This window comes from Bombina bombina, chromosome 3, assembly GCF_027579735.1.
Source record: "Bombina bombina isolate aBomBom1 chromosome 3, aBomBom1.pri, whole genome shotgun sequence".
Lineage (NCBI taxonomy): Eukaryota > Metazoa > Chordata > Amphibia > Anura > Bombinatoridae > Bombina > Bombina bombina.
Window position 1 is genome coordinate 1,199,495,825 of NC_069501.1, and position 24,763 is coordinate 1,199,520,587.

At 38.8% G+C, this 24,763-nt stretch overlaps 1 protein-coding gene across 1 annotated transcript in view; it reads right to left on the bottom strand.

Moving 5' to 3' along the window:
- Positions 1-10,753: 10,753 nt before the first annotated feature.
- TMEM135 (transmembrane protein 135) overlaps positions 10,754-24,763 on the bottom strand; it is an 898,466-nt gene continuing 884,456 nt past the window's right edge. Inside the window, exon 15 of the mRNA XM_053708634.1 lies at positions 10,754-11,390. Coding sequence (XP_053564609.1) covers positions 11,258-11,390 — 133 coding nt within the window. The 3' untranslated portion in view covers positions 10,754-11,257. The remainder of the gene's footprint in view (positions 11,391-24,763) is intronic.

The following is a 24,763-nucleotide window of genomic DNA, read 5'->3' on the forward strand; positions in this document are numbered from 1 at the left end:
GATGTATTTAATTAATATTTAAGTTAGGGGGGTGTTAGGTTTAGACTTAGGTTTAGGGGTTAATAATTTTATTATAGTGGCAGCGGTGTAGGGGGGGCAGGATAGGGGTTAATAAATTTATTATAGGTGGCGACGGTGTAGGTGGGGGCAGGATAGGGGTTAATAAATGTATTATAGGTTGCGGCGGTGTAGGGGGGGGCAGATTAGGGGTTAATAAATTTAATATAGGTGGCGGCGGGGTCCGGGAGTGGCGGTTTAGGGGTTAAACAATTTATTTAGTTGCGACGGGGTCCAGGATATGCAGGATAGGGGTTAATAAATTTATTATAGGTGGCGGCGGTATAGGGGGGGCAGGATAGGGGTTACTAGGTATAATGTAGGTGGCGGTGGGCTCTGGGAGCGGCGGTTTAGGGGTTAATACATTTATTATAGTTGCGGCGGGGTCTAGGATCGGTGGTTTAGGGGTTAATAACTTTATTTAGTTGCGGGGGGCTCCGGTATAGGGGGTAGAACAGTATAGTTTAGTGTGGGTGCTTAGTGACAGCTTGTCAATAAAGCTGTCAAAAAGCCAAAGAGCAGCGAGATGGGATGAGTGATAACTATTACAGTCCGCTGCTCATCGCCCAGTACTTGGTGTGTGGCTTTTTGACAGATTTATTGATAACTTTGGCGAGATTTTTCAGGTCTGCGGCGGCGATGGTAGGCGAGCTTAGGCGGGCGCATTGGGCCGGCGAAGGCAGGTAAGTAGACACGTTGATAACTAGAGGCCAATGTATCTGTCTATTAAAGCATACACATTTGTAAATGTCAGTCCTGCGCACTATAAAGGTATAATACAATAGTAGTTAATATAGGTTTAATGAATCTAGACCATATATTGATATTTACATCTAAAATGGCATCTGTGGTTGCATTAGAGCGTATTGCACATAACCAAGAGAATATAATTATTCCATATTGTCTTGGAATACTCATAAACAGGTTGAAAAGGCTATTTTTGCAATTTATAAACACCTTTTGTGTGTTGAAATCGATGTGTCCATTTTGTTACTGAAATAAAGTGCAGAACGTGTTGTCGTGAGAATTGTGAAGCTGATGCAGTCCATGCGTTGCACAGGTTATTTTCCCTCTATCTGTTCACATCCAATCCAAACTTATCTTAAAGTAGAAATTGTGTTTTCGCTTGGATAGTGATTGCTCCGAACTTGGAAAACAAATACTGGGAGCTAATAAACTGAATTGGAAATACTGGAATCGACCCTTTTGTCTGGTAAGACTAACCAGAAAGAGATTATTTCAGTTGTATGACTCAAATAGATAATATTAGTTTTTATTTTAAACACAAACTTATTGAAACAAATTATTGATAGAAAACAGGTTTATTTAACTAAGAAAATCATAGCTACATATATTCGCTTAATTTGAAATACACATTCAAATAAAGACGTTTAACTATCAGTTGGTCAATTAATGTGATGCTTATTAATATGAGTACTTGTGATTCTCAAAACAATATATCACATATAATAAGCCTGTCAAGAAAACAGCTGTAAAAAGTATTGGAAATAAAAAAATACAGTAATAAAAATGTACCATATAAAAAGCAGCCACAGAATTTGAGGGGGGAAAAATAAAGAATGCTGGTTATTTAGCTATTTTTGAAGCTTAAACGAATAATTAACTATGAAACATTTGTAAACTATAATGTGATAATGTAAAATTAATGAAGGAAGACACAAAAGGTGTGCAAATGAGAATACAATACATTTAAGACAAACAGATAGAAATGATATTAAAAAATAAAATACTCATTTGTTTGTTATAGTTTCACAATAAATTGGTATGGAAATAGTAACATATATATATATTAACATATTAACATTCTGCTAATACAACTTATATTACTTATATTATTATATTAAACCAGTATTGAACACATAAGTCTCAAATTTCATTACATGAATATTGATGGCTATTTTTGTTCTACAAAAGAAAGACTGGACTTCCAACTTGAATCCTATTATTAACAAGCTAGGATTTAAGGATCTCCCTTTATGAGTATAGATGGGTTAAAGAGACATCATATTCAAATGCTAAATCATTTGAAAATGATGCAGCATAATTGTAAAAAGATGACAAGATAATTTCACATGAACATTTCTATGTAAATATTCTACCTAAAAATGTCTGTATTCCTTCAGCTGCTGTCATCTGCATGGTGAAAAAAAAAACAGCCAAACAGCATATTTCCCACTTTAGTGTGAGGGATTTTACCAAGATTTCATGGTAAATGTATACTTATTAAGGAGATAAAGTGACTATGCTCGAAAATGACAGATGCATGCTCCTTTACAAGCCCCTGGGCTAGCATCCTGATTCGTTGTTTAAAGTCCCTTTACAGTGGTATGCGACTACTGAGGAAATTCTGAGGTAAAATGTCTTCCTTTTTTATATAGAGATGTTCCTGTAAAATTTTGTAGTCAGCTTTTTACAGATATGCTGCATCACTTTCAAGTGATTCAACATTTGTGTATCGTGTCCCTTTAAGTGATTTGGATCAAACCTTCAGACAGCAAAATCTGAAATCTTTGACTAATTGAAAAAATTGAGGAATAACGTTTGGCAGCCCTAAGATTAAACATTTGACTTTACAAATGGCCGTTGCTTTGATAACATCGACAACGTTTCTACACTTAAACTATCCCTGATTTTTTAAACCAAAATCAACATGACAGAGATTATTAAAATCCAGTAGAGTATACATGTTTGCTGAACAATGAAACAGTATAAAATGTGCTATACTAATATTGAGTTGATAATAGTATCATTATTTTTTGAAAGAGCTGATTTCCCTGAAAGCTGAAAATATATACAGAAAAAGTGCTATGGCTGAAATGTAATCACCATATTAGCAAACATAATGAAGGATATATAAGACAATGTATATTCTATATTTTTCATTAATAAAGTTTAAATGAACAATATATAAAATGAGACAAAGTTTTCATTTCACATTTGTAGAACCATTACAAGTTTCTTTATTTAAAGGGACACTAAACACGTTTCATGCACCTCTCTGTAACCATGGCTAGTTGGGTACTACCATTATGGAACCTAGGTTACACTGCAGATATCTGAAGAGAGTTGCTGCACACGTGCAAACAGGTCAGCACTGGAATTTAGTCGGCAACCATGACTAGAGGGAGGCAGAGAAGAACCTAACTATTATGTTTACAAATTGTATTTAGGGCTAGATTACGATATCACTCCCACTCGAGTGCTAGGTAAGCTTTTTGCGTGCATCGGGCAGTGCTCATATTACAAGTTGAAAGTAAAAATGTTCCGCTCTCGAGCTAACCCGACTTGTGCAAAAAGTCGGTTAGAATATTGTGGCTGCATTAACATATTCCCCCATAGATTCAATGGAGCGTGAAAAGTGGAAAAAAAACTAACATCTTACTCGTGCACATACCCGATCGCATTTTCTCAAGTGTGCTAACCCAACATAAAATATGTTCTATTTCTTCATAAATACATATATATATATATATATATATATATACACATAAAACTTTTTTGGTAATATATATATATATATATATATCTAATTGTATATAGGTATAGATATATACAGATATATATATATATATAGGAATATCTATTCAAAATTACTTAAAACATGTTCCCCTATGTGAAAAACATTGGAATGTAAAATATTTACAGTGAATGCAAAGGGCTCCAAAGCACATATATATGTCTAAATATGTATTTTTATGTGTATATATGTCTGTAAATAGATATATAAACATATAAATACATATATACACACATATATATATATATATATATACACATATATATATATATATATATATATATATATATATATACACATATTATATATACACATATATACATATACATATTTAGAACTGTATATGTATGTATCTCTATGTTAAAGACCTTTGCCTGACTTTTTTTTCTAACATCTGAGACCTCATATCATTGAGCCCTTATAACTTTTTTATGCAATTTTTTTTTAAAATAACTTTTATTAGATAGTGTTATTATGCATGCAACTGTACTTTTCAATATATTTTTTTATGTGTTTTGTGAAACTTTTTTTTCCTGTGTAACAGTTAACCAGAGCTCTTAGGTTGCGTTAATCATCCTAGCGTAAATTGTGATCGCGCTCACGCGTCAACATTTACTTTCAACTTGAAATACAAGTGTTCCTTTCGACATGCACAAACAGCCATGATAAACAAGATATCGTTTGCGCGTCTCTGTTAGTGCGTTAATTGTAATCTGGACCTTAGTGTTTAATCTCCCTTTAAAATAAGATTTATAAAACCATTCCGTTGAATATAAGGGCTGTCATGTTTCAGCATCGCTGATGTACAAATCACATGATAGGAAAGCACCAGAAAGATGGGTAAAAGATGGAGCCTCTAATCATAAGCACATTTTTACATAACTTTCAAAAAATGTTATAGACTTTCTAGTGAACAGATACATTGATCCAAGTTATAATTTTAGGAACAAATTTAATCCTATTTAAAATAATCCAGAACAAATTCTCAGGAGGAGAAAAAACATAATTTATGCTTACCTGATAAATTTATTTCTCTTGTAGTGTATCCAGTCCACGGATCATCCATTACTTGTGGGATATTCTCCTTCCCAACAGGAAGTTGCAAGAGGATCACCCACAGCAGAGCTGCTATATAGCTCCTCCCCTCACTGCCATATCCAGTCATTCGACCGAAACAAGACGAGAAAGGAGAAACCATAGGGTGCAGTGGTGACTGTAGTTTAATTAAAATTTAGACCTGCCTTAAAAGGACAGGGCGGGCCGTGGACTGGATACACTACAAGAGAAATAAATTTATCAGGTAAGCATAAATTATGTTTTCTCTTGTTAAGTGTATCCAGTCCACGGATCATCCATTACTTGTGGGATACCAATACCAAAGCTAAAGTACACGGATGATGGGAGGGACAAGGCAGGAACTTAAACGGAAGGAACCACTGCCTGTAGAACCTTTCTCCCAAAAACAGCCTCCGGAGAAGCAAAAGTGTCAAATTTGTAAAATTTTGAAAAGGTGTGAAGCGAAGACCAAGTCGCACCCTTGCAAATCTGTTCAACAGAGGCCTCATTTTTAAAGGCCCAGGTGGAAGCCACAGCTCTAGTAGAATGAGCTGTAATCCTTTCAGGGGGCTGCTGTCCAGCAGTCTCATAGGCTAAGCGTATTATGCTCCGAAGCCAAAAGGAGAGAGAGGTTGCCGAAGCTTTTTGACCTCTCCTCTGTCCAGAGTAAACGACAAACAGGGCAGATGTTTGACGAAAATCTTTAGTAGCCTGTAAGTAAAACTTCAAGGCACGGACTACGTCCAGATTATGCAAAAGACGTTCCTTCTTTGAAGAAGGATTAGGACACAATGATAGAACAACAATTTCTTGATTGATATTCCTGTTAGAAACCACCTTAGGTAAAAACCCAGGTTTGGTACGCAGAACTACCTTGTCTGAATGAAAAATCAGATAAGGAGAATCACAATGTAAGGCAGATAACTCAGAGACTCTTCGAGCCGAGGAAATAGCCATCAAAAACAGAACTTTCCAAGATAAAAGTTTAATATCAATGGAATGAAGGGGTTCAAACGGAACTCCCTGAAGAACTTTAAGAACCAAGTTTAAGCTCCACGGGGGAGCAACAGTTTTAAACACAGGCTTAATCCTAACTAAAGCCTGACAAAATACCTGGACGTCTGGAACTTCTGCCAGACGCTTGTGCAAAAGAATAGACAGACCAGAAATCTGTCCTTTTAAAGAACTAGCTGATAAGCCTTTGTCCAAACCCTCTTGGAGAAAGGACAATATCCTAGGAATCCTAACCTTACTCCATGAGTAACTCTTGGATTCACACCAATAAAGATATTTACGCTATATCTTATGGTAGATTTTCCTGGTGACAGGCTTCCGAGCCTGTATTAAGGTATCAATGACTGACTCGGAGAAGCCACGCCTTGATAGAATCAAGCGTTCAATCTCCATGCAGTCAGTCTCAGAGAAATTAGATTTGGATGATTGAAAGGACCTTGTATTAGAAGGTCCTGCCTCAGAGGCAGAGTCCATGGTGGAAGAGATGACATGTCCACTAGGTCTGCATACCAGGTCCTGCGTGGCCACGCAGGCGCTATCAGAATCACTGATGCTCTCTCCTGTTTGATTTTGGCAATCAGTCGAGGGAGCAGAGGAAACGGTGGAAACACATAGGCCAGGTTGAAGAACCAAGGAGCTGCTAGAGCATCTATCAGCGTTGCTCCCGGGTCCCTGGACCTGGATCCGTAACAAGGAAGCTTGGCGTTCTGGCGAGATGCCATGAGATCCAGTTCTGGTTTGCCCCAACGATGGACCAGTTGAGCAAACACCTCCGGATGGAGTTCCCACTCCCCCGGATGAAAAGTCTGACGACTTAGAAAATCCGCCTCCTAGTTCTCTACGCCTGGGATGTGGATCGCTGACAGGTGGCAAGAGTGAGACTCTGCCCAGCGAATTATCTTTGAGACTTCTAACATCGCTAGGGAACTCCTGGTTCCCCCTTGATCCAAAGCCCAGGGATCCTGAACATCTCTTGCCCACGCCTGGGCGAAGAGAGAAAGTCTGCCCCCCACTAGATCCGTTTCCGGATAGGGGGCGGTTCCTTCATGCTGTCTTGGGGGCAGCAGCAGGCTTTCTGGCCTGCTTGCCCTTGTTCCAGGACTGGTTAGGTTTCCAGGCCTGTCTGGAATGAGCAACAGTTCCCTCTTGTTTTGAAGCGGAGGAAGTTGATGCTGCTCCTGCCTTGAAATTTCGAAAGGCACGAAAATTAGACTGTTTGGCCTTTGATTTGGCCCTGTCCTGAGGAAGGGTATGACCCTTGCCTCCAGTAATGTCAGCAAGCCAGGCCCGAATAAGGTCTGCCCCTTGAAAGGAATGTTGAGTAATTTAGACTTTGAAGTCACGTCAGCTGACCAGGATTTAAGCCATAGTGCCCTACGCGCCTGGATGGCGAATCCGGAATTCTTAGCCGTTAGTTTAGTCAAATGAACAATGGTATCAGAAACAAATGAGTTAGCTAGCTTAAGCGTTCTAAGCTTGTCAATAATTTCATTCAATGGAGCTGTCTGGATGGCCTCTTCCAGGGCCTCAAACCAGAATGCCGCCGCAGCAGTGACAGGCGCAATGCATGCAAGGGGCTGTAAAATAAAACCTTGTTGAATAAACATTTTCTTAAGGTAACCCTCCAATTTTTTATCCATTGGATCTGAAAAAGCACAACTGTCCTCAACCGGGATAGTGGTACACTTTGCTAAAGTAGAAACTGCTCCCTCCACCTTAGGGACCGTCTGCCATAAGTCCCGTGTAGTGGCGTCTATTGGAAACATTTTTCTAAATATAGGAGGTGGGGAAAAGGGCACACCGGGTCTATCCCACTCTTGCTAACAATTTCTGTAAGCCTTTTAGGTATAGGAAAAACGTCAGTACACACCGGCACCGCATAGTATCTATCCAGCCTACACAATTTCTCTGGAATTGCAACTGTGTTACAGTCATTCAGAGCAGCTAATACCTCCCCAAGCAATACACGGAGGTTCTCAAGCTTAAATTTAAAATTAGAAATCTCTGAATCAGGTTTCCCCGAGTCAGAGATGTCACCCACAGACTGAAGTTCTCCGTCCTCATGTTCTGCATACTGTGACGCAGTATCAGACATGGCTCTAACAGCATTTGCGCGCTCTGTATCTCTCCTAACCCCAGAGCTATCGCGCTTGCCTCTTAATTCAGGCAATCTAGATAATACCTCTGACAGGGTATTATTCATGATTGCAGCCATGTCCTGCAAGGTAATCGCTATGGGCGTCCCTGATGTAATTGGCGCCATATTAGCGTGCGTCCCCTGAGCGGGAGGCAAAGGGTCTGACACGTGGGGAGAGTTAGTCGGCATAACTTCCCCCTCGACAGAACCCTCTGGTGATAATTCTTTTATAGATAAAGACTGATCTTTACTGTTTAAGGTGAAATCAATACATTTAGTACACATTCTCCTATAAGGCTCCACCATGGCTTTCAAAAATAATGAACAAGTAGGTTCCTCTGTGTCAGACATGTTTAAACAGACTAGCAATGAGACTAGCAAGCTTGGAAAACACTTTAAAACAAGTTTACAAGCAATATAAAAAACGTTACTGCGCCTTTAAGAAACACAAATTTTCCCAAATTTTGAAATAACAGTGAAAAAATGCAGTTACACTAATGACATTTTTACAGTGTATGTAATAAGTTAGCAGAGCATTGCACCCACTTGCAAATGGATGATTAACCCCTTAATACCAAAAACGGAATAACAAATGACAAAAACGTTTTTTAAACAGTCACAACAACTGCCACAGCTCTACTGTGGCTTTTTACCTCCCTCAATACGACTTTTGAAGCCTTTTGAGCCATTCAGAGAAGTCCTGGATCATGCAGGAAGAAGCTGGATGTCTGTGTCTGTAATTTTTGCTGTGCAAAAAAACGCCAAAATAGGCCCCTCCCACTCATATTACAACAGTGGGAAGCCTCAGGGAACTGTTTCTAGGCAAAATTCAAGCCAGCCATGTGGAAAAAACTAGGCCCCAATAAGTTTTATCACCAAACATATGTAAAAAACGATTAAACATGCCAGCAAACGTTTTAAAATACACTTTTATAAGAGTATGTATCTCTATTAATAAGCCTGATACCAGTCGCTATCACTGCATTTAAGGCTTTACTGACATTACTTCGGTATCAGCAGCATTTTTCTAGCAAATTCCATCCCTAGAAAAATATTTTAACTGCACATACCTTATTACAGGAAAACCTGCACGCTATTCCCCCTCTGAAGTTACCTCACTCCTCAGAATATGTGAGAACAGGAAAGGATCTTAGTTACTTCTGCTAAGATCATAGAAAACGCAGGCAGATTCTTCTTCTAAATACTGCCTGAGATAAACAGTACACTCCGGTACCATTTAAAAATAACAAACTTTTGATTGAAGAAATAAACTAAGTATAAAACACCACAGTCCTCTTACGACCTCCATCTTAGTTGAGAGTTGCAAGAGAATGACTGGATATGGCAGTGAGGGGAGGAGCTATATAGCAGCTCTGCTGTGGGTGATCCTCTTGCAACTTCCTGTTGGGAAGGAGAATATCCCACAAGTAATGGATGATCCGTGGACTGGATACACTTAACAAGAGAAATTCTGTTTATGAATCACTCATCACGTGGTTAACAAGTGTGACAATTTATTATCAGGTAACTTTGTGCATAAACACCTGCAAATGATTACAAACCATTTTTTAAAAGATTTCATATAAATGCGTATGGAAGTAATTTGTAGTAAGGATTATCTATTTATATAATACATAGCTTTCTAATTCTTTCTTTTCTTAAAGGGACAGAAAACTCCCAAATTTTATTTCATGATTTGGATAGAAAATACAATTCTAAACAACTTTCCAATGTACTTTTATTATCAGATTTGCTTCATTATATGGTTACCCTTTGCTGAAGAAATAGCAGTGCACTACAGGTAGCTTAGCTGAACACATCTGGTTAAGAAATAACAAGAGACAAATGTGAGCAGGTGTTCTAATAAAACACACCACGCATGCGCTACTCCAATGCCTGCACGTCTATATTGTTAGTGCGGCCGCGTGCACTAACAACATAGCTATCAGATTGTTAGACACTACAAATGCCTTTATATATATATATATTAATTTAACCTGCTACAAACTGCAGCTACTGGGTATGTTTTTTTTATAAATTATATATACATGAGCATTTATTCCGAAAAATAAAAAGTGTCAATCAATTTGATGGCTATGTTCTTAGTACACATTTACACTTAGGAAACTTTTTATTTTTTGGAATAATTGCCCATGTATATTTAATTTATAAAAAAAACATGCCCAGTAGCTGCAGTTTGTGGCAGGTTTAACTAATATAGTGGTGCGGCCACTAACAACATAGCCATCTGATGGGTTGTGACGTGCAGGCATTGGAGGAGCGCATGCGCAGTATGTATTTTTGATCAGACAGCTGACGGAACGTCACTTCCGTTTGCTAATCTGATATGTTTGCTATTCTGTTAGAACACATGCACTAATAACTACTAGTGTAGGATATGTGCAATTTCGTTTTCAACAATGGATACCAAAAGAACAAAGCACATTTGAAAATAGAAGTGAATTTAAAAGTGTCTTAAAATAACATCCTCTGTCTGAATCATGCACGTTTATATTGACTTTCCTATCCCTTTAATTATATTTTTTAAATGCTTTTCAGGATGAAAGTTTAATGTAGACATCAGTTTTTAAAGAGCAAGAATTGAAATGGATATAAATGTATAATTTTTTTTAATATCTATAGAACAGTTAGTTTATTTATTTCTACAATTAAGCCTCCACTGGTCTTCCTATATTGAAGAAACATTAAATTAATTTTCTTTGTTGTACCTAAAAAAAAAGTTTTGTTTTAATAATTGCAGAGTGTGTCGCTGTATAAATCCAACAAGAGGACAGTAGGATTAACGCTGACACCGCTGATTAGCTCATCTGCTTATATTCAAAGGCTTTAATGCCCATTTAAGAACACGAACTTTGATGATAACACTACATGCTTAGTGTGCCATTTTATTAAGAACACCAGGCCAAATATAAATAAAGGCACCTACCATGTTTAATAAAGTAGACTCATACATTTAATCTCATGGCTGATAATGTCAAATGTTTAGGCTAAACCAATAAATATGGAGTTTTTTATGACAGTAAACACTAAAACAAAATGTGCATTCTTGAGTGATACCAATATATTTTAATCTTAATTATTCTTAAAATACAATCAATAATATATGATAATTTGTTTCAAAGTCATTTTATATTACTCAACTTAATTCTAGCATTTCATTAAGTTGCCATTGAAACAATCAAGGCTCTAAAATAAAGAAATATTTAATTTCATAGTATTCACTTTGCCATATTGCCTTGAGAGGCAATATCAAATGAATAATCCCCACAGAATCAGTAATCTACCATTCAGTTTATATTCAACCAAACATTAAGTCATGTTTTTATTGGTCATCAAAAATTAGTTAATACTGATGAATCTTCCACATCTATTTATCTTGATACGACAACTGATCACGCTGATTTTCACATTTTGTCTTGGGAAAGTATGTCAATTCAAGAAAATTCAATTGGTAATTCTGGTTTTACTACAGTGAATCTTGGATCCAGTTTTGGGATGAAGTTTTTAAAGTTCTTTGAAGCTTCAGAGCCAAAAATATCTAAGGCTTTTCTGTTCATTAAAGCAAACCTAAGGAAAGAAAATTTAACAAGTTTAATATTTGTATAGGAAGATAATAATTACTGAAGCATAATATTCATCAATAACAGCTAATAATACAAGATTTTGACTAAGTAACATAAAAAATAAGATATTCACTTTCTCAAAAACAAAAACAAACAAAATCAGTTTGTTCATGCTATGGGTGGCGACTTCACATTTAAGTAGTAGTGGGGCATCCTACCCCTTGTCTTCATGGAATTGAGAGGAACAGTTTTAGACCATATACTGTCGGTAGTGAAAAAGAAAAGAGAGCTTATACACAAAAATTAAACACTAAACTCTTGAATGGTATAATTTTTTTTTAGATGCATCTACAGTATATCTATAGAATTACCGGACAATCTAACCTGTAATTAAGAAAAAAATTGGGAATCAAAAAGAACAGAGAATAAAATAAATACTTAAAATTCAAAAGCCAATATATGTGAAAACATACGGCTAGATTACGAGTTTTTGTCGGTAATGGTGTGCGTGACTAACGCACAGTTTTCCCTCACCGCTCACCTAAAGTAACGTTGGTATTACGTTTTTTTTTAAACCCGGCGTTAGCCGCAAAAAGGTGAGCGTAGAGCAGAATTTAGCTCCACATCTCACCTCAATACCAGCGCTGCTTAAGGTAGCGGTGAGCTGGCTAAACGTGCTCGTGCACGATTTCCCCATAGGAATCAATGGGGCAGATTCGGCTGAAAAAAAAACCTAACACCTGCAAAAAAGCAGCATTCAGCTCCTAACGCAGCCCCATTGATTCCTATGGGGAAACTAAATTTATGTCTACACCTAACACCCTAACATGAACCCCGAGTCTAAACACCCCTAATCTTACACTTATTAACCCCTAATCTGCCGCCCCTGACATCGCAGCAACCTACATTATATTATTAACCCCTAATCTGCCGCTCCGTACACCGCCGCCACCTACATTATACTTATGAACCCATAATCTGTCGCCCCCAGCATCGCAGACACCTACATTATATTTATTAACCCCTAATCTGCCGCCCCCAATGTCGTTGCAACCTACCTAAACTTATTAACCCCTAATCTGCCGCCCCCAACGTCGCCGCCACTATATAAAGTTATTAACCCCTAAACTTAAGTCTAACCCTAACCCCCCCTAACTTAAATATAATTTAAATAAATAGAAATAAAATTATTATTATTAAATAAATTATTCCTATTTAAAACTAAATACTTACCTATAAAATAAACCATAAGATAGCTACAATATAACTAATAGTTACATTGTATCTATTTTAGGGTTTATTTTTATTTTACAGGCAAGTCTGTATTTATTTTAACTAGGTACAATAGTTATTAAATAGTTATTAACTATTTAATAACTTCCTAGTTAAAATAAATACAAATTTACCTGTAAAATAAATCCTAACCTAAGTTACAATTACACCTAACACTACACTATCATTAAATAAATTACCTAAAATAAATACAATTAATTACAATTAAATTAAATAAACTAAAGTATGAAAAAAACAAACACTAAATTACAGAAAAAAATAAAATAATTAAATTTTTTTAAACTAATTACACCTAATCTAATCCCCCTAATAAAATAAAAAAGCCCCCCAAAATAATAAAAATCCCTACCCTATACTAAATTACAAATAGCCCTTAAAAGGGCCTTTTGCGGGGCATTGCCCCAAAGTAATCAGCTCTATTACCTGTAAAAAAAAACAACAATACCCCCCCAACATTAAAACCCACCACCCACACACCCAACCCTATTCTAAAACCCACCCAATCCCCCCTTAATAAAACCTAACACTACCCCCTTGAAGATCAACCTACCTTGAGACGTCTTCACCCAACCGGGCAGAAGTGGTCCTCCAGAGGGTCCGAAGTCTTCATCCTATCCGGGCAGAAGAGGTCCTCCAGACGGGCAGAAGTCTTCATCCAGGCGGCATCTTCTATCTTCATCCATCCGGAGTGGAGTGGGTCCATCTTAAAGCAATCAGCCAATAGGATTGAGCTTGCATTCTATTGGCTGTTCCAATCAGCCAATAGAATGCGAGCTCAATCCTATTGGATGATTGGATCAGTCAATAGGATTGAAGTTCAATCCTACTGGCTGATTGGATCAGCTAATAGGATTTTTTCTACCTTAATTCTGATTGGCTGATAGATTTCACATAAAGGTACCGTCATTTAGTGTTAGTCATCGGAAGGAAGAGGATGCTCCGCGTTGAATGAATTGAAGATTGACCCGCTCCGCTCCGGATGGATGAAGATAGAAGATGCCGCCTGGATAAAGACTTCTGCCCGTCTGGAGGACCTCTTCTTCCCGGATAGGATGAAGACTTCGGACCCTCTGGAGGACCACTTCTGCCCGGTTGGGTGAAGACGTCTCAAGGTAGGGTGATCTTCAAGGGGGTAGTGTTAGGTTTTATTAAGGAGGGATTGGGTGGGTTTTAGAGTAGGGTTGGGTGTGTGGCTGGTGGGTTGTAATGTTGGGGGGGTATTGTCTTTTTTTTTACAGGTAATAGAGCTGATTACTTTGGGGCAATGCTCCGCAAAAGGCCCTTTTAAGGGCTATTTGTAATTTAGTATAGGGTAGGGATTTTTATTATTATTGGGGGGGCTTTTTTATTTTATTAGGGGGATTAGATTAGGTGTAATTAGTTTAAAAAAATTGTAATTATTTTATTTTTTCCTGTAATTTAGTGTTTGTTTTTTTCAGTACTTTAGTTTATTTAATTTAATTGTAATTAATTGTAGTTAGTTTAGGTAATTTATTTAATTATAGTGTAGTGTTAGGTGTAATTGTAACTTAGGTTAGGATTTATTTTACAGGTAAATTTGTAATTATTTTAACGAGGAAGTTATTAAATAGTTAATAACTATTTAATAACTATTGTACCTAGTTAAAATAAATACGAAGTTGCCTGTAAAATAAAAATAAACCCTGAGATAGCTACAATGTAATTATTAGTAATATTGTAGCTATATTAGGGTTTATTTTATAGGTAAGTATTTAGTTTTAAATAGGAATAATTTATTTAATTGTAGTAATAAATTATTTTAATTGTAGTAATTTTATTTCGATTTATTTAAATTATATTTAAGTTAGGGGGTGTTAGGGTTAGACTTAGATTTTGGGGTTAATACATTTAATATAGTTGTGGTGCCTTTAGGGCGGCAGATTAGGGGTTAATAAATGTAGGTAGGTGTCGTCGATGTTAGGGACGGCAGATTAGGGGTTAATAAAATTTACTTATGTTTGCGAGGCGGGAGTGCGGCAGTTTAGGGGTTAATATACTTATTATAGTGGCAGCGATGTCCGGTCAGCAGATTAGGGGTTAAAAAATGTATTTAAGTGTTTGCGATGTGGGGGGGCTCGGTTTAGGGGTTAATTTTTTATATCATGGACATATATAAATTATGAAATACAATTATAATCATACAAAGACATCATCCAAAAAATAGATATACAATAAATAGAATGTTAAAGAATACAAATAAAAAAAGAAAGAAAGACCTGCACTATGAAGTCATTGCAAGCATGTTCAGAATTAGGTTGTGTCTTTTTTACACAAGTAAATCTTCTGCTTCCCCTCAAGTTCTAGAACTACAAATGGTACTTAACACCAGTAAGACTTAAAAATGTAGCCTACTACCTCAAATGTCCTTTTAGCATAGCTGCAGAGCCTTAGGCACATTATCTCATATATAGGGGCCGATTTATCAATGTCTGTCTGACATGATACGCTGTAGCGGTGAACTGCTTGTGCAATGCAACCCCCTGCAGATTTGCAGGTGTGTCAATCAACCCGATCGTATAGGATTGGGCGGATTGATGTCCGCAGCGAAACAGTTAAGGAGCAGCGGTCTTAAGACTTTTGCTTCATAACTGCTGTATCCGGCGGAAGGCTCGCGTGGAAACAGGGGCATTCAGGGGCCATTCGGCCTTTGATAAATCGGCCTCATGGTATCAACGCCCGCTAATATCAGCTTTCTGGAAGTTGATAGAGCAGACATTCAGTACATTACTCTGAGTGACCTTTTTCTCTTACCAAATTAATAGCATTATTTAATTGTTTCCCTAAAAGTTCATGTAAGGGCTTACATTTCTACAAATTGGGCTCAATAGAATAATAAATTATTAATGGCTCACAATAGGAAATCCCCCAATAAACCAACCTTAAAAGCATGGAGTAATAAAACATCTGAGCTTTTATCTCTAGATGAATATCAATATTTTAAAATGAATCAATTTCATACTGTAAAATGTAATTTATTTCTTCCCCCAATCTTAATTTTACCAATAAATATAATTACCACCCATCCCTCCCCTTGTTTCTCCATCCCTACTCTCTTTTCCTGTAACCATTCTTCACCTCTTTTCTCTTTATGGACAAAGCTTACACATTTGTATTGTAATTGTTTTGACTTTGCAGTTATATGTAATTTTCATAAATTTCATGTAACCTCTCGCCCATATCCACAAACAATTACTATGCTCTGTGTTTCTGAACATCTGCATCTCAAGTGTATAGCCTGCTATGTTTTCCTTTTTTTTTAATGTTTATTTATATTCATGTTATAAAGATAATCACCTAGATTACAAGTTTTGCGCTATAGAGGGTGTGCGTTATTTAACCCTCCATAGCATTGCCAATATAAATTTCATAAAAGCCTCCTTGTGCCTGCGATATGGTGGAGATGAGCTCCATACCACACAAAATCCAAGCGCTGCTTTGACGTGCTCGTGCATGCTTTCCCCATAGACATCAATGGGGAGAGAGTGTTAGCAAAAAACTAACACCTGCGATCGCGGAATGAAAAGCTCAGTAACGCAACCCCATTGATGTCTATGGGGAAAAAAAAGTTATGTTTAAACCTAACACCCTAACATAAACCCCACGTCTAAACACCCCTAATCTGCTGCTCCCGATATTGTTGCCACTATAATAAAGTTATTAACCCCTATTCACCCGCACCCCAACATCACCCACACTATAATAAAGATATTAACCACTATTCTGCCACTCCCCAACATCGCCGCCACTAAATAAAGTTATTAACCCCTAAAACTCTGGCCTCCCACATCACTGCCACTAAATAAACCTAATAACCCCTAAACCGCCAGCCTCCCACATCGCAAAAAAACCTAAATTAAACTAATAACCACTAATCCTAACAACCCTCTAACTTTATATTAAAATTACAATATCCCTATCTTAAAATAAATAAAAACCTAAGACTACTAAATAAAATTAAATCTACAATTACAAAAAATAAAAAATACTAAATTACAAAAAATAAAAAAATACTAAATTACAAAAAATAACTAACAGTAAATTACGAAAAATAACAAACAAAATTATCCAAAATAAAAACAATTACACCTAATCTACTTGCCCTATAAAAATGAAAAAGCCCCCCCAAAATAAAAAAATAACCCTAGCCTACAATGAACTACCAATAGCCCTGAAAAGGGCCTTTTGTGGGGCATTGCCCCAAAGATATCAGCTCTTTTCTGCCAAAATCTCTGTTTTCTGTGTTAATTGTACTCAAAGAGGGATATTTATCAAGCCGTCAACCGCAAATATGCTGGAATTCAGCAGCGTAATTGTGGCGAGCCTGATTCGCCCCATTTATCAAAGCCTACAGACGTAACAGACGTGACATACGATACGCCAACAGATGTAACATATGATCAGCCGGTCTCAATCCGACACAGATCGATGCTTACGTCATTACAGATGTTCCGAATACAAATTCGACACTATCTGACAACTTTTGCCATTTATCAAATTTCTAACAGGTATGTTCGCCATTATTCCGGCCCAGCGTACCTGGTTTTCAATCCGCCACCCTGGAGGCCGCGGATGCCATAGGAATCAATGGGAGTCTGAAAGCAGCGAAAGCGATGATGCTGCCAGATATCCCATTGATTTCTATATTTAAAAACTAGTAACGTTTACACCTAACACCCTAACATAAGCCCCGAGTCTAAACACCCATAATCTGCCGCCCGACATCGCTGGCACCTATATAATGTTATTAACCACTATACCACCGCTCCCCGACACCGCCGCAACTAAATAAATGTATTAAACCCTATACCGCCGCTCCCCGACACCGCTGCAACTAAATAAATGTATTAACCCCTATCCCGTTGCTCCCGGAGCCCACTGCAACTAAATAAATGTATTAACCTCTATCCAGCTGCTCCCCGAGCCCACCACAACTAAATAAAGTTATTAACCCCTATACCGCCGCTCCCTGAGCCCACCGCAACTAAATAAAGTTATTAACCCCTATACTGCCGCTCCTGGACCCCGCCGCAACTAAATAAATGTATTAACCCCTAAACCTCTGGCCTCCCACATCACTACCACTTACTAAACCTATTAACCCCTAAACTCCCAGCCCCCCACATCGCCATAAACTAAATTAGGCTATTAACCCCTTAACCTAACAACTCTCTAACTTTACATTAAATGTTAACCCATCCCTATTTTATACTAAATTTAAACTTACCTTTCAAATTAAAATAAACTATATTAAACTATTAATGAACCTACCCTAACTATTATACTAAAATTACATTAAACTGTATTAAACTATTCATTAATCTACCCTAACTATTATACTAAAACAGTGATGTGCAGTCACTAGAGGCAGGTGAGGCAGTGCTTCACCTCTCATATGGGCAAAAATATATATTTTTTTATTGGCTTTAAAAAAACAAAATTGTAATTTTTTTTTCCCCAGCATTTTTTTTTCTCACAGCTATATGTTGTGCAATGGAGAGGCACAAGCAGGTCTGCCCACCATTACACAACATGCTGCGCCATCTACTGGATGAAAGTGGTTAAGATCATTGCATGGCCCATAAGTGCTTTATTTGAGGCAGTCCTATTTGGGCGGAACCAATCCAGCGAGAGGCATTAGTAAGTGGAACATAGGGTTGGGGCTGGATGTTAAATCATATAAAACAAAACAAAAATGGAAAAAAACAACTTTCATATATTTTGTTGCTGTCCTGTGAACCTGCTAGCTTTGCTAAAGTGAAAAAGAGAGTTCTGTTCTTCCCCTCTAAGTGCAGTGGAATGTGCCACTGTCACTTCCTGAATCCTTACAGAGCAGGAAAAGAGGCACAGAGAGCAGTGTTTCAGCCACATCTTATTAAAGTAAGATTTTACTGAAAGGGATTCTGTTAGTGAAAATGATAATTTAATGAATGTGGTTTAGTGTTTTTTTACTCTTTTTACAGCAGGGTCGTTTTTGTATTTTGTTTACTCAAACTTTACACCCACTAACTTTGCAGCTTGCCTCTGTACTTCACACTAAATTATAGACTAATTTTCTGAACTCTCTGTAGCTCTGCTGTTTTATTACTTTAAAATGCAGTGGTCCCCCCCCCCCTTGTGTGTGTGTGTGTGTGTGTCTCTCTCTCTCTATCTATCTATCCATCTTTCTCCTTATGTGTTGTTCTCCCCCATGGTCTCTTTCTCTCTCTCTGTCTCTCTTCCTCCCCCTCTGACTCTCATCCCTTATGTAATGAAAGAATCTATAAGCATAATTTGCAGCATTAAAGTAAAAAGTATGTTTTAAACATATTTAATGGGCATGGATTTCTAGATCTCATAATCAGAGCAAGCATTGTGTTATCTGACAAGAGTTTCTGTTACAATCCTTTTAGACTAAAATCAGATGTTTACTAAGTTGACCAGTTTTCCAAGACACCATTTAAAGGGACATGAAACCCATATGAAACCCATATGCAAATTTAAATAACTTTCCAAATTACATCTAATATCTAATTTTCTTCATTCTTTTGATGTCCTTTGTTGAAAATCATATCTAAATATGCTCAGTAGCTGCTGATTGGTGGCTGCACATAGATACCTCATGTGATTGGCTCACCCATGTGCATTGCTATTTCTTCAACAAAGGATATCTAAAGAATGAAGGCGTATCCTAGCCACTGCCTCACCAGCCTCTGACGTCACTGCACGTCACTGTACTAAAATTACATTAAACTATATTAAACTATTCATTAACCTACCCTATTATACTAAAATTACATTAAACTAACAATTAAATTAACTAAACACCTAACCCTACTCAAATTATTTAAATCTACTATTAAAAATTACTAAATTACAAAAAACATAATTTATGCTTACCTGATAAATTCCTTTCTCCTGTAGTGTAGTCAGTCCACGGGTCATCCATTACTTATGGAATATTTCTCTTCCTAACAGGAAACTGCAAGAGAATTACCCAGCAGAGCTTGCTATATAGCTCCTCCCCTCACCTATCATACTCAGTCATTCGACCAAAGCAGACGAGAAAGGAGGAACCATAGGGTACAGTGGTGACTGGAGTTTAATTAAAATTTAGACCTGCCGTAAAAACAGGGCGGGCCGTGGACTGACTACACTACAGGAGAAAGGAATTTATCAGGTAAGCATAAATTATGTTTTCTCCTGTTAAGTGTAGTCAGTCCACGGGTCATCCATTACTTATGGAATACCAATACCAAAGCTAAAGTACACGGATGAAGGGAGGGACAAGGCAGGAACATTAAACAGAAGGAACCACTGCCTGAAGTACCTTTCTCCCAAAAATAGCCTCCGACGAAGCAAAAGTGTCAAATTTGTAAAATTTTGAAAAAGTGTGAAGCGAAGACCAAGTCGCAGCCTTGCAAATCTGTTCAACAGAGGCCTCATTTTTAAAGGCCCAGGTGGAAGCCACAGCTCTAGTAGAATGAGCTGTAATCCTTTCAGGAGGCTGCTGTCCAGCAGTCTCATAGGCTAAGCGTATTATGCTACGAAGCCAAAAAGAGAGAGAGGTAGCCGAAGCCTTTTGACCTCTCCTCTGTCCAGAGTAAACGACAAACAGGGAAGAAGTTTGACGAAAATCCTTAGTTGCCTGCAAATAGAATTTCAGGGCACGGACCACGTCCAGATTATGCAAAAGTCGTTCCTTCTTTGAAGAAGGGTTAGGACACAGAGATGGAACAACAATCTCTTGATTGATATTCCTGTTAGTAACTACCTTAGGTAAGAACCCAGGTTTAGTACGCAGGACTACCTTGTCTGAATGAAAAATCAGATAAGGAGAATCACAATGTAAGGCAGATAACTCAGAGACTCTTCGAGCCGAGGAAATAGCCATCAAAAACAGAACTTTCCAAGATAACAACTTGATATCAATGGAATGAAGGGGTTCAAATGGAACGCCTTGAAGAACATTAAGAACTAAGTTTAAGCTCCACGGCGGAGCAACAGACTTAAACACAGGCTTAATCCTAGTTAAAGCCTGACAGAAAGCCTGAACGTCTGGAACTTCAGCCAGACGTTTGTGTAGAAGAATAGACAGAGCAGAAATCTGTCCCTTTAACGAACTAGTAGATAAGCCCTTTTCTAAACCCTCTTGTAGAAAGGACAATATCCTAGGAATCCTAACCTTACTCCATGAGTAACTCTTGGATTCGCACCAACGTAAATATTTACGCCATATTTTATGGTAAATTTTTCTGGTAACAGGCTTCCTAGCCTGTATTAAGGTATCAATAACCGACTCCGAGAAACCACGCTTTGATAGAATCAAGCGTTCAATCTCCATGCAGTCAGCCTCAGAGAAATTAGATTTGGATGTTTGAAAGGACCCTGAATTAGAAGGTCCTGTCTCAGAGGCAGAGACCACGGTGGACAGGACGACATGTCCACTAGGTCTGCATACCAGGTCCTGCGTGGCCACGCAGGCGCTATCAGAATCACCGAAGCTCTCTCCTGTTTGATCTTGGCAATCAAACGAGGAAGCATTGGGAATGGTGGAAACACATAAGCTATGTTGAAGACCCAAGGGGCTGTCAGAGCATCTATCAGCACCGCTCCCGGGTCCCTGGACCTGGATCCGTAACAAGGAAGCTTGGCGTTCTGACGAGACGCCATGAGATCCAGATCTGGTTTGCCCCAACGACGAATCAGTTGAGCAAAGACCTCCGGATGGAGCTCCCACTCTCCCGGATGAAAAGTCTGGCGACTTAGAAAATCCGCCTCCCAGTTCTCCACGCCTGGGATGTAGATCGCTGACAGGTGGCAAGAGTGAGACTCTGCCCAGCGAATTATCTTTGAGACTTCCAACATCGCTAGGGAACTTCTGGTTCCCCCTTGATGGTTGATGTAAGCCACAGTCGTGATGTTGTCCGACTGAAATCTGATGAACCTCAGAGTTGCTAACTGAGGCCAAGCTAGGAGAGCATTGAATATTGCTCTTAACTCCAGAATATTTATTGGGAGGAGTTTCTCCTCCTGAGTCCATAATCCCTGAGCTTTCAGGGAATTCCAGACTGCTCCCCAGCCTAGAAGGCTGGCGTCTGTTGTTACAATCGTCCAATCTGGCCTGCGAAAGGTCATCCCCTTGGACAGATGTGGCCGAGAGAGCCACCATAGAAGAGAATCTCTGGTCTTTTGATCCAGATTTAGTAGGGGGGACAAATCTGAGCAATCCCCGTTCCACTGACTTAGCATGCACAATTGCAGCGGTCTGAGATGCAGGCGCGCAAATGGTACTATGTCCATTAACGGTACCATTAAGCCGATTACTTCCATGCACTGAGCTACTGACGGGTGTGGAATGGAGTGAAGGACACGGCAAGCATTTAGAAGTTTTAATAACCTGGCCTCTGTCAGGTAAATTTTCATCTCTACAGAATCTATAAGAGTCCCTAGAAAGGGAACTCTTGTAAGTGGTAATAGAGAACTCTTTTCCACGTTCACCTTCCACCCATGCGACCTCAGAAATGCCAGAACTATCTCTGTATGAGACTTGGCAGTTTGAAAACTTGACGCTTGTATCAGAATGTCGTCTAGGTACGGAGTCACCGCTATGCCTCGCGGTCTTAGTACCGCCAGAAGTGATCCTAGAATTTTTGTAAAGATTCTTGGGGCCGTAGCTAATCCGAAGGGAAGAGCTACAAACTGGTAATGCCTGTCTAGGAAGGCAAATCTCAGATACCGGTAATGGTCCTTGTGAATCGGTATGTGAAGGCAGGCATCCTTTAAGTCCACCGTGGTCATGTACTGACCCTCTTGGATCATGGGAAGGATGGTTCGAATAGTTTCCATTTTGAATGATGGAACTCTTAGAAATTTGTTTAGGATTTTTAAGTCCAAGATTGGTCTGAAGGTTCCCTCTTTTTTGGGAACCACAAATAGATTTGAATAGAATCCCTGCCCGTGTTCCGTCCGCGGAACTGGGTGGATTACCCCCATTAGTAAGAGGTCTTGTACACAGCGTAGAAACGCCTCTTTCTTTGTTTGGTTTGCTGATAACCTTGAAAGATGAAATCTCCCCCGTGGAGGAGAAGTTTTGAAGTCCAGGAGATATCCCTGAGATATGATCTCCAACGCCCAGGGATCCTGGACATCTCTTGCCCAAGCTTGGGCGAAGAGAGAAAGTCTGCCCCCCACTAGATCCGTTTCCGGATAGGGGGCCCTCTCTTCATGCTGTCTTGGGGGCAGCAGCAGGTTTCTTGGCCTGCTTGCCCCTGTTCCAGGACTGGTTAACTTTCCAGCCCTGCCTGTAACGAGCAACAGCTCCTTCCTGTTTTGGAGCGGAGGAAGTTGATGCTGCTCCTGCCTTGAAGTTACGAAAGGCACGAAAATTAGACTGTTTGGCCTTTGATTTGGCCCTGTCCTGAGGTAGAGCATGGCCCTTACCTCCCGTAATGTCAGCAATAATTTCTTTCAAGCCGGGCCCGAATAAGGTCTGCCCTTTGAAAGGAATATTAAGCAATTTGGATTTAGAAGTCACGTCAGCTGACCAGGATTTAAGCCACAGCGCTCTGCGCGCTTGAATGGCGAATCCGGAGTTCTTAGCCGTAAGTTTGGTTAAGTGTACGACGGCATCTGAAACAAATGAGTTAGCTAGCTTAAGGGTTTTAAGCTTGTTCATAATTTCATCCAATGGAGCTGTGCGAATGGTCTCTTCCAGAGACTCAAACCAGAATGCCGCCGCAGCAGTAACAGGCGCGATGCATGCAAGGGGGTGTAATATAAAACCTTGTTGAACAAACATTTTCTTAAGGTAACCCTCTAACTTTTTATCCATTGGATCTGAAAAAGCACAGCTATCCTCCACCGGGATAGTGGTGCGCTTAGCCAAAGTAGAAACTGCTCCCTCCACCTTAGGGACCGTCTGCCATAAGTCCCGTGTGGTGGCGTCTATTGGAAACATTTTTCTAAATATAGGAGGTGGTGAAAAGGGCACACCGGGTCTATCCCACTCCTTGTTAACAATTTCTGTAAGCCTTTTAGGTATAGGAAAAACGTCAGTACACACCGGTACCGCAAAATATTTATCCAGCCTACATACTTTCTCTGGAATTGCAACCGTGTTACAATCATTCAGAGCCGCTAATACCTCCCCTAGCAATACGCGGAGGTTCTCAAGCTTAAATTTAAAATTTGAAATCTCTGAATCCAGTTTACCCGGATCAGACCCGTCACCCACAGAATGAAGCTCTCCGTCATCATGTTCTGCAAATTGTGACGCAGTATCAGACATGGCTCTACCATTATCAGCGCGCTCTGTTCTAACTCCAGAGTGATCGCGCTTACCTCTTAATTCTGGCAATTTAGACAGTACTTCTGTCATAACAGTAGCCATGTCTTGCAAAGTGATTTGTATGGGCCGCCCTGATGTACTTGGCGCCACAATATCACGCACCTCCTGAGCGGGAGGCGAAGGTACTGACACGTGAGGAGAGTTAGTCGGCATAACTTCCCCCTCGTTGTCTGGTGATAATTTCTTAACATATAAAGTTTGACTTTTATTTAAAGTGACATCTATACATTGAGTGCACAAATTTCTATTGGGCTCCACATTGGCCTTTAAACATAGTGAACAAAGAGATTCATCTGAGTCAGACATGTTTAAACAAACTAGCAATGAGACTAGCAAACTTGGAAATACTTTTCAAGATTAATTTACAAGCAATATAAAAAACGTTACTGTGCCTTTAAGAAGCACAGAAAAACTGACACAGTTGAAATAACAATGATCAAAAATAGTTATAGCAACCAAATTTTCACAGTAAATGTATTAAGTTAGCAAAGGATTGCACCCACCAGCAAATGGATGATTAACCCCTTAGTACCCAAAAACGGATAACAATTATATAATTAACGTTTTTCTCACAGTCAATACACTGTCACAGGACTACTGTGACTGATTACCTCCCTCAAAATGGATTTTGAAGACCCCTGAGCTCTCTGGATCATGGAGGATGAAGTAGACAGATTGTGACTGAATTTTTACTGTGTAAAAAAGCGCTAAAATAGGCCCCTCCCACTCATATTACA